The sequence below is a fragment of the Chrysochloris asiatica genome, unplaced genomic scaffold, assembly GCF_000296735.1.
Source record: "Chrysochloris asiatica unplaced genomic scaffold, ChrAsi1.0 scaffold00023, whole genome shotgun sequence".
Classification (NCBI taxonomy): Eukaryota; Metazoa; Chordata; class Mammalia; order Afrosoricida; family Chrysochloridae; genus Chrysochloris; species Chrysochloris asiatica.
In genome coordinates, this window is record NW_006408541.1 from 4,454,258 (window position 1) to 4,465,268 (window position 11,011).

General features: G+C 48.6%; 1 protein-coding gene across 1 annotated transcript in view; it reads right to left on the reverse strand.

Annotated features, from left to right (window-relative positions):
- Positions 1–2,919: 2,919 nt before the first annotated feature.
- FAM210B (family with sequence similarity 210, member B) overlaps positions 2,920–11,011 on the reverse strand; it is a 13,896-nt gene continuing 5,804 nt past the window's right edge. The window contains exons 2-3 of the mRNA XM_006839163.1: positions 4,447–4,622; positions 2,920–3,136 (exon numbers count right to left, since the gene is read on the reverse strand). Of these exons, the coding sequence (XP_006839226.1) occupies positions 2,920–3,136; positions 4,447–4,622 (393 nt within the window). The remainder of the gene's footprint in view (positions 3,137–4,446; positions 4,623–11,011) is intronic.

Consider the following 11,011-nt stretch of genomic DNA (forward strand, 5'->3'; position numbering starts at 1 on the left):
GACCTGGCAACAGCTTCATGTGGTTAACTAGGATGTGGAGAGGAAGCCAATGAGGAAGAGAAAGCTGGGGTTCTGGGATTCACAGGAGTCCACCCATGAGCTCTTACGGCTGACTTCTAGTGGAAGACGTTAAAACCAGAGCCACGTCTAATATAAAAGTGGCCAACGAAAACTGGAGTCCTGGTGTGGTGCTGTGGGTTATTGTGCAGCACTGCAAAGTTGGTTTCAACTGCAATGTTGGTGGTTCAAGCTCACCAAACACTCCTTGTACACAGGGTCGCTATGGGTTGGAACCGATTCTGTGGGCACTTAACAACATAAATATCCATGCTGGTGTGTGACAAAGGAGTCCAGTTACCAACCCTACAAGAGGGATTTCGGTTCCTGTAGAAGTCGAGCTAAATCAATTGTGACCTTCCCCAAGTAGTAGTTCTTAGACTATCTGCCCCAGTTAGTGTTACTAAGTGATAAGGCCAATTTCACCAGTGAGCACAGCTAAACAGTGACATCTCCCCACACCCGCAAGCAGAGCACACGGCTAATTGTATGTGCACATTAATACACCAGTCAGGGTCCTGCTTTAACAGCAATGACTTATCTGTCCTCAGGAATGAAAAACTTCTCCGTAGACTTTAGAAAGGTTTTATTTGTGTTTCAGAATTTCAGTTGCATTGTCAGGTTAAAAAAGAAAACAAAAAAATTACCCAGCTGAACAATGGCTTACCTTTAAAAAACATATCCAGTGTTCCTAGTTCCATACAAACAAGGAGTTTAGACATCTTGCTGGTGAGCCCTCCTTCCCCTGCCCCAGTCCTGTTCTGGGTTGAGCACTGGCCATGGAGGCTGGGCAGGGCCTAGGAAGTGGGGTATGGCTATTTGGTGTGAGAATTGTTTATTGCTTGCCTTTCAGTCCACTCCCATGACCCCTAACACAGGGAGGTCAGGGAGGAAGCCCTGAGACCTGAACTGGATCGCTTTTTTTGCAGAGGCACAACTAGGGCAGAGAGGGACTAGGATCGCAAAGTTACTGTTCAAACACCACAAGATGGGGATCAAAGCTCCGGCCCATGTGAGGGACTTGAGGGCAAGGAGTGCTTGTGGCACAGAGTTTAAGCACTGAGATGCCCAAAAGGTTGGCAGTTCCAGCCCTCCATGGGAGGAAGATGTCGTAGTCTGCTCCGTAAAGACTTAAGTGACGCTGAGTCGGTTCCGACTCACAGCGACCCTGTATAGATTTTCGAGGAGCAGCTGGTGGGTCTGAACTGCTGACCTTGTGGTTCGTTGTCCAGTGCTGACCCACAACGCCACACCAGGAGTCCTTGGAATTCCTATGAGCAGTTGCTATGAGTCAGAATCGATTGCTTTGAAGGAAAAATACAACCATTTCACTTTAAAAAGGCTGTCCTCTTGTAAGCAGCCTGCCCCACCTTTCTCCCATGGTGCGGCTGGTGGGTTAGAACCACAGACGATTCAGTCTATAGCCAAAAGCTAAACCACTGTGCCACCAGACCTCCTTCCATTTATAAAAAAGTGATACTAAAATCCTTATTGGCGTCCTGGTGTGTAGGATACGCACTGGCCTACTAACCACAAGGATGATAGTTCAAACCCACCAGCTAGCTGTTCCTTGGGAACCTATAGGGTCACTGTAAGTTTAAACCAACTCGATGGCACTTTAACAATTTTAGGGCATAATACCAACTTTTTGTTTTTAACAGTTTTAAGTCAAAATAGATATAGATGATTAAGTGCCGTTGAGTTGGTTCTGACTCAGTGACCCTGTATAGGGTTTCCAAGGAGCAACTGATGAGCTTGAACCGCTGACTTTGCAGTTCAGTACACAGTGCCACACCAGGACTCCATATGTACATACAGACAAGTAATACAGTGTAAAAACATTGTGATGGTCATTCTGGAAAGTCTTAAGTTTGATACACAAAGGGTTAGGTTGATTGTCTCGGCTATTCATGTACTGGCTTCCAAATTGTCATGGATGTGGGTGGGTGGCAGGGGCCCAGTGATGTCATTTCATGTAGACTCACTGCTGTTGAGTTGGTTCTGACTCAGCGGCTTTTGTTAGACCTGCCCATAGGGTTTCCAAGGCTGATTTTTACAGAAGCAGCCTGCCAAGTCTTTTCTCATAAGGAACTGGGGTAGCTTCGAACTGCCGGAACTTTCAGTGAGAAGTACTTAACCATTGCACCACTCAGATTCCTTTTACTTGGCGGTTTCTTGGTTTTGCCAAAATTGAAAACAAATGGCCTTGATCTACTTGAATGAAATCTCATGTTAGAAGAACCACCGAAGTAGGACCCAGGGTGTCACCCCCGGCCCCGGTCCTGATTTGAAGGTGTTTTGGAAACTTTGAAACACACCAGATGTATTTAGTTTTCTTTCCCCAAAGCAAACATCATCAAAGGCCAAGGGCTGGGTGCTGATTTAAACCCTGATTGTGGTAAATCATAGGTCCGGCTTCATTCACTGTTAGTGTCATTGCGTTGAATATTAGAGCTGGGCCAGTCTGACCACAGAGAGGGGGGGAATGTTAAAAACAAGCTTCATTAACTGCTGCTCCTAAAGGACACAGACAGGAACCTCCCGGTTTTGCACTCAGACCCTCAGTGATGACCCTCTGGAAGGATGTTTCTTTGTCAGCTAACAATTTTGTTTGCCATCATTCACTTCTGATATGTGATGAATGTTTTAGACTAGGGATACAAACCAACCCACGATGAAGCACATTCACAAAAGCCAAAAAGGAGTTAAATTCAGAAGTCTAAAATTTGCTGGCAAAGGTAAACCTTACGCATGAGAACATAGTTCACCCCGCCCTGTAAAACAGCCCCATGACTCGAAAACCAGTCCAACAGGTGGAGTTTCTAAGAAATGGGTTCTCAGTGCCTACAATGGCCAAGTGCCTCACGGCTTCCCAGCCGGAGGTTTAAAATATCCCACTTTCCGGAAATATCTGACCACCAGGGGAACAGATGCCAAGGTGATGCTGATCCTCACCGGCGCGAACAGCTTGTGGATCGCGTAGGCCACCACGAAGGTACTCGTTCCTGCTGCCATTTTTGACTGCACCAGTGACTCTCTAAACCCGAGTTTCAGCAGGAGAGCAGACATGTCCACACCACTGTAGGGAAAGAGACGAGAAAACGATGGTCACAGCAAGGGGCTGGACGAGGGAGTTGGTTCAATGTCAAGGTTTGTTTAAAAACCTTTTGTAATGTTTAAAAGTGTGTTGAAAGTAGCCAGGTTCATACAGAGTTTCAGGAAAAAAAGTTATTATTCACAGAAAATCTTATGTGATAGATAAAAAACCAATATTGATTTTTTGTTATGTGCGGTTCTGACTCACAGCGACCCTGTACAACAGGGTTTCCGAGGCTGTCAATCTTTACGGGAGCAGAAAGCCTCATCTTTCTCCCACAGAACAGCTGGTAGTTTCGAACTGCTGACCGTGAGGATAGCAGCTCAATTCATAACCACTATGCTACCAGAGGTCCTTAACATTGATTTATTACCCTTCATTTGTATATCGCTGAGAATATACACAGCAGAACACACACCGATTTGACTGCTTCTACACGTAGAATTCAATGACACTGGTCACGTTCTTCAAGCTGTGTCATCATTCTCATCCTCCTTTTCCAAATTGTTTTCCCACGGTTGACATAAACTCACTCGTTCACACTTCGATGACACCAGTACACTCAAAGGCTGGACTCGGTGATACTAACCCAAACCCAACCCTTCAGATTCCCATCCAGTCCTTCCAGGGGCTGTTTTTAGCCTCAAAAACCCAGTGCCCCTAAAGCACAGGCGTCACAGATTGGTCCCCATAGAGCTGCCACGGCTGTTATCTTCACAGAAGACACAGCTCCATGGGTCTCCCTCAGAGCAGCTGGTGGGTTTGAACTGCCGACTTTCCGGTTAGCAGCCGAGTGCTTGGCCTGTGGCCCAGTAGGGATTCTTTTTGATATTCAGGGAGTCTGAATTATACCTGGATCAACTGGATCCTATATAGGTCTTTAAAACGGTGCAACGCGGCAGGCAGACACTTTACTAATTAGCTTAATTAAGCTAAACTATGATTTTAAAAAAAGGAGCTCTGGTAGTGTAATGGTTACGAATCAGGCTGCAAACCTCAAGGTCAGCAGTTCGAAACTACCAGCTGTTCCACAGGAGAAAGATGAGGCTTTCTGCTCCTGTAAAGGTTCACAGCCTCGGAAACATATAGGGTTGTTATGAGTCGGAACCAACTCCACGGCACATAACCACCAACACATGATTAAAAACCAGTGTTGAATCCTGGTGTGGCGCTGTAAGATAAGCACTGGATTGAAAGGTCATTTGAACAGTAAGGCTGACTTACCATGTGCTCCTCGGAAACCCTCTACGGGGTCACTAAGAGCCAGAACCGACTTGACGGCACTGACTTACCTTGAAACCACCGTGTAGAAGATGCCCAAGGAGACTAAGGAGACTCCAATGTGCAAGGACACACCCACGGCCCCATATTCTTTAAAGACTTTCCTCAGTTGCTGTGTCTTGCTTGGCTTTGCTTCTTGAGTGCTGCAGACGTCGTCTCCTGATCTCTCTGTGGCTTTGCTGGGGTCCTGAGCGCAAATGAAGAAGGGCAAACATTGGGGCAGAAGCTAGGATCCAGCCCTGCTAATCACCCGTTTTTATTCGTGCCTCATTATCCTTGCTATCCTACCCAATGAGAGATCAGTTTACCTCATTCACACTCCGATGGGGACATGCAACCAAGGCTGGACGCTGTGATACTAACCCAAACCCAACCCACTCCACACAGTCCATTCTGACTCAGAACGAGTCTGGTGGACAGTGGAGAACTGCCCTCCCCCGGGTCTCAAGGCTGTCATCATGATGGAAGCACACTGCCCCAGCTTCCTCCTAAAGAGCCAACGGCGGGTTCATACCATTGACCTTTCTGTGAGCAGCTGAGCGCTAAACCACAGTATCAGCAGGGCTCCTACTCTGCATCGTTGTTGTGAAGTGCCGTCGAATCGTTTCTGACCCACAGCGACCCTGTACAGGATTTCCGAGAAGCAGCTGGTGAGCTTGAGCCACCAACCCTGTGGTTCAAACCGACTTTGCAGTCCAGTGCATTAAACCACAGTGCCACACCAAGACTCCCTACTCAGCAAAGAAAGGACAAAAACAAAAACCCCAAAGCCGCTGCTGTCCAGTTGAATGACTCATGGTGACCCCACGTGTGTCAGAGTTGAGCTGCACCAGACAGTGATTTTTTTTGAAAACAGATCACCAGCCTTTCTCCCAAGGACCCTCTGGGTAGACTTGAACCTCCAACTTTTCAGTTAGCAACCAACCACAATAACCCAGGGGCATAAAGTACAGAAAAATCAATGGTGTATATTTACATTCCCAAATCAAGATTTCACCTGATCCCTGACAATACAATGGAATTTTGTACAAAACATTGAATTGCAAGTGGAGTTTGTTAACATTAAAAAATAATTGTGTTTTCAGTGAACAAGCTACACAGCAAAAAAGGTTCCCATGTGTCAGTTAAGGTTTATGGGTTGCATCAACAGAGCTCAAACACAATGGTAGTGAGGATGGTGTGTGGTACCGGGCAGTGTTCTGTCCTGTGGTACCTCAGTTGGACCAGCTCGATGGCACCTAACAACAACAGGCCTAGAAGACCAGGGAGGGGAAAACCCAACACTTGGATTACAAAGCCAAAAATCAGCCCTTGTCAATACACTTTCTCTTTCATCAAAAGACCATATCATCTCTCTCCATGGTCCTTGGGACACGTCTCTCTGGGTCACGTCTATTTTCAGGATGTGCCGCAGCTGAGCCATACTTCAGAGCTTTGGAGATGGGCAGCAGCAGGGCCAGGACTCCTCAGGAGGAAGATGACAGAACACAGGGCCTGAAGCCAGGCTACCTACGTACGCCCACCCTGGGCTGGAGGGGCTCTCTCAGCCCTGACTCTGAGCACTGATGAATGATGAGGTTCTCCATTTCAAGGAGCTCCCAGATGGTCCCCACTGCTGCTGGCCGGAGGGTCATGCTGAGAAACAAAAACCTGGAGCGTTTGCACCAGTGTCCAGGTGATAAGCTTCTGACTGGACAGCTGTGGTGAGGCCAGACCACTGGGCTTTGTTCCGAGTTCCTCAGGGGATTCCAACATGAGCCCCGGCTTACCTCCCCGCCCACACTGGCTTTACTCTTCCAGACATTCCCGCTGGGTCCTGGCTGTCCCCAAGGCCACCTCTACACATTTCAGATGGAAATGCACATGCCACCTCCTCCAAGAAGTCCTTGTGGATCACCCTAGCTACTGCCACTCTCTGCCTCAAACCCCTTCCCCTATCATCTGAAATCAGCTCCAGCAGGCAGGTACCTTGCCGGGATTGCTCACCCTGAATCCCTGCTGAACCCCTGGGCTCTGGCACGGATCCAGCTGGCACACGGAAGCCGAGTGCATGAAGATGCTGGAGACCAGCTCTGCCATGTTGAAGGCAGGGGAAGTGGATGAGGAGTGCTCAGATTTTACATGCTGGACGACACACTGTGTATGTTGTTCTTGTGTACCACTGAGTCGATTCGGACTCAGGAGGACCCCAGGTGACAACAGAACTGCCTCATGGGATTTCCTAGGTTGTCATCTTTATGGGAGCAGACCGGCAGGTCTTTTCTCCTAGAGAGGCTGGGTGGGTTTGAACCGCCTATTTTTCAGTTAGCAACTTCACCACTGTGTCGCGTGTCCCTCCTTCCTTCATACTTAGGTCCCCTTCTCCTCCCAGCCCCGCCATCAGATCCCCGGCTCGTGCCCTATGGCTGTTCCCTAACTCTTATTTCCAGTCACGCTGGCTCCTTCTGTCTCTCCAAGGAGACCCCCTTGTTGACTTAATGCAACTTTATGTGTTTCCTTGCTTTGATGGACACATGCAGTGCAGATGGGCTGTGAGGGCAAATAAACAGAAACAGAAGAGAAAAGCCTTTCATTTTTCCTGGGCAAAAGAGAGAATGCCCTCTGTTGTTTTCTTTCATTCTTTTGTTCTTTCGAAACCTGTCACTGTACATTCTTTCTCGGCCCCTTTGAGACGGAGGCACATCTTCTGAAAAGGTAAATAAGCTCTTGCCCTCTTTACAACCCAGAAATGTCCTTCTTAAGGACCGGGGAGTCATTGGCCCAGAAATGTAACCAGGAAGCCAATGTATCTCCCCAGGATTCCGGGGCCAGGAGGAGCCAGAGCTTCCAAACTGTGCCCCCATTGAAGCAGAGATTTTGTTAGAATGTAGATTCATTCTACCTGGGGTACAATGGCAGGTTTTCAACAGAGGAAACCTGACAGAAGCCTGGTGCCAAGTTACCAAAACCAAACCAGCCGCCATAGAGTTGATTTCGGTTTCCGGTGACCCTGGGTGTGCTGAATAAAACTGTGCCCCTAATGAGTTTTCAAGGCTGTGACTTTTTGGAGGCAGATTGCCAGAATCCAAGGAGATTCTGGACGGGTTTGCATCTCCAATCGTTCAGTGAGTGGTTGAGCGTTTTACCTTTTGAGACACCCAGAGAATCTTTTCATTTGGATAAAAACAGCTAACAGAGATGACCACCCCAATTACCAACTGAGTTCAGGATGGATTGAGGGTAACGGTGGCTTAGTGGTAGAATGCGAGATTTTCATGTGGCAGACCAGGGTTCAGTCCCTGGCCCATGAACTTTCAAGTGTGGACACAACTGTCGGGAAGCTTGCGTGTTACCTTGAAGCCGAACAGGTTCAGAGGGACTAGGAAGAAAGGCGTGGTGAGACTGGCGATTCAATCCAGTAAGGCACAGGAGGGGGCAGTTTTCCCTAACCCTGAGACTGACTTGTGGCAGCTAACAACAACGTGTAATAAAATGCGCTGTCAAATCCTCTTACTTGAGTCCTCTTGAGAACATGTTGTATCTGCCTGGCTTCCAGAAAGAGTGAGACTTCCTAGTGCTCCACCCCCCACTGGGTTCTTTGTCATGCGCATCACATTCTGGTTCACCCCTTTCTCAATGAGAAAAGGGTTTTCTTTCTTCCCTCCCACCATGAAGAAGCTTTCTGAGTTGGCAGGAGCTTTTGTAATTTCATTTTCCCATCACTGCCTGCAGAATCCTGTAAGGGTTCAGGTGGGAAAACAGAAACTAAACACCAGAGGGGGCCCCTGGGGCTGAACGGAAATAGCAGCAGCTTCTGGATGCTGTAGTTTCGTGCCCTCCATTCTATTCCAACTCCTAGCAGACCCCGGTGTGACAGAACTGCCCCGTAGGGTTTCCTAGGCTGTCATCTTTAAAAAGCAGATCACTAGGTCTTTCTTCCCAACACAATGGTGAATTCGAGCTGCCATTTTTATGTCAATGGGCTCCTTTTGACCTCCAGGGTGCCCCTGGGAGGAACGGGGCTAAGTGAGGTCTGGGGGAGGGGAGATGTGTTAGACCCCATGAGCACTTCTAGCTCTGTTCCTGGGGGGGAACTGTGTGTGAGGCAGGGACCAGATCCCACATGATGGGCCTAAGCCATAACCCCTGCAAGTAACAACTCCAGACTGCATCCCTTCAACTCCAAACAGGCCCCTCTCTAAGCTTGGGTGTCAAGAGCCAGTTCAAAGCCAACACGTTTAGAGCTGAGCTCCAACCTCTTCTCTGAACGAAGCTCCAAGCACCAATCTCATATCCACAGCCGTCTCCCAACTCCCCAGTGCAGGCCCCCAGCCTCTCTCCTGACCTCCCATAGCCCCCTACTTCTCTCCATGGTCAGCTGAAGCCGATGCCAGTACTGTCCTAGTCACAACCACTGGACTCCAGTGGAGCCCCTTCACCAGCCGCCCACCTCCCCAACATCCCCAGAGTCTCCCATATCCAGTTCAAGCTTGTCTGCTTTCTTACTGTTCCTTAAACAGGCCAGGCGTCTTTTAGCATTCCTGCCTTGGCATCTGCCATTCCTGGCCCAGGAACTTGTCCGTCAGACGTCCTCAAAGCCTGGCCTCCCAGTCCCCTCAGGGAGGCTCTATTGGACCACCACGGCCTTCCCTTCACACTCCCTGTGGGCTGCTCCTCCATCCAACACTCCAGTATTTACTTACTCTTTTGTCGGCTGAGACCACCAGGCTAGGGAGGACGGGTTAGGATCTGTCTCCTTCAATGCCCCCCTCAGGAAAGGACCACAGAAGGCACTTCACTTCCCAGGGCTCACCTGTGACCCACTGTGGTAACTTCTAAAGCAGAGGCTTTTTTTTTAGTTTTATTTATAAATAATTTATATACCACAAAATTCACTGAGTTGTTTAAACTTATAAGTCAGTGGTTTTTCATATATTGATTTATAGACTCATAACCACACCATTGTAAACAGTGAACGCACTCAGCTGCCAACTGGAAGGCTGGAGGTTCGCATCCACTCAGGTGCCTTGGAAGAAATGCCTGGTGATCTACTTCCAAAACACCAACTACTGAACACTCCATGCAGCACAGTTCTACAAGTCCTAGCCATGAACATTTTCCCTTTTACTTTAGAAATTTCCATTACCCCCAAAAGAAAACTGTATCCACAGGCAGTTACTCTGGCCTCTCTCCTCCCTGGCACCCACTAATCTACTGTCTCTGGATTTGCCTGTCCTGGCTGCTTGTGCCTGTCAACTTTCTCTCCATGTAATATTTTCAAGGCCAGTATGTGCTGTGGCACCGGTCAACGCTTCCTTCCTTGTCAGAGCGCCAACTCTGATTCCCATGAAACCCGATGGCAGATTCTATCTGTAACGGGCCCCCTGCACCCTTGGCAGAATGGCTGCTCTGTCCTGGGGAGCACTGCGCCCCCTGGTGCCCTGGGGGAGGCACTGTGACCTGGTTTGAGGCCGGAAGAGGAGGGACAGATAGACTCTGAGGCTAGCAGTTTGGGTGTGAGAAGATAAAGCTTGCTGCTAATGGAAAGACTGTGGAAGACAGGAGGTGACCAAGGCAGGCTTTCTCTGCCCCTGCCCCTCCCAAAGGAACTAACAGCCCGTGAAAGCCCAACTTATGCACACGGTGAGAGTGTGTGGAATTCAGGCGGCAATAAAATCCACCCAGAATCCTCCTGATTTTAAGTCACCCACAACAGCCCAAAACTCGTTTACCCCTCCCCTATAAAGAGTCTGTACAAAAGTCAAGTTTATTAGTAACAGGAGTCTTTTCCTAACCTCATTGTGCTTGTACTAACCTAAAGGTTGGCGGTTCAAACCCACCCAGTTGCGCCATGATAGGCCCAACAATTTGCATCTGTTACAGCCACAGCCAGGAAAAGCCCATGGAGGGAGCAGCTGTGCTCTGGGACTCCTGAGGTTGCTGTGAGCCGGAAGTCAAGGCTATGACCACTCACAATAACATTACAAGAGCATCTCTTTGTTCCCAAACTGAAGTTGGAACGGAAAACCAAACCAAGCAAACAAAGACACAAGAGCAAACACAAGCCAGGACGCTGAAATCTCAGTTCCAGGAAAGGTGGCTCCCGTCTCCAGGTCTGGATGCTGCAGGGACGGGGACACACAGTATTCTGTCTCTGCCGGGCAGCTCTCAGGGAGCTCTGGTGGCACAATGCTGAAGCATTTGGCTGGTTGGTGGTTCGAATCCACCAGCTGCAGTGCCTGAGAAAAGATGTGGCGATCTGTCCGAGTAAAGATGCCCTTGTAGGTCAGTTCTACTCTGTCACATGGGGCTGCTATTAGACAGAATCCACTTGACGGCAACTAACAACATGTAGCTTTTACCCCTGTGTGTTTTTCAGATCTGATAACAAGCACTTAGAAGGCGGGGCTGGGTTCCCAAGGCTAGTATTGGTTATGAGATCCTAGAGATGAAACCAGACTGGTGGTTATGCATGTAAACTTACACTGGTGTCACGAGAGGTCCCTGTTCCTGAACCAGTGCTTTAGAAGTATCATCTCAGCTCTCACCCAAATCATGATACAAAGTAAAAGAAAATAAAGATGCCATTTCTTAGGG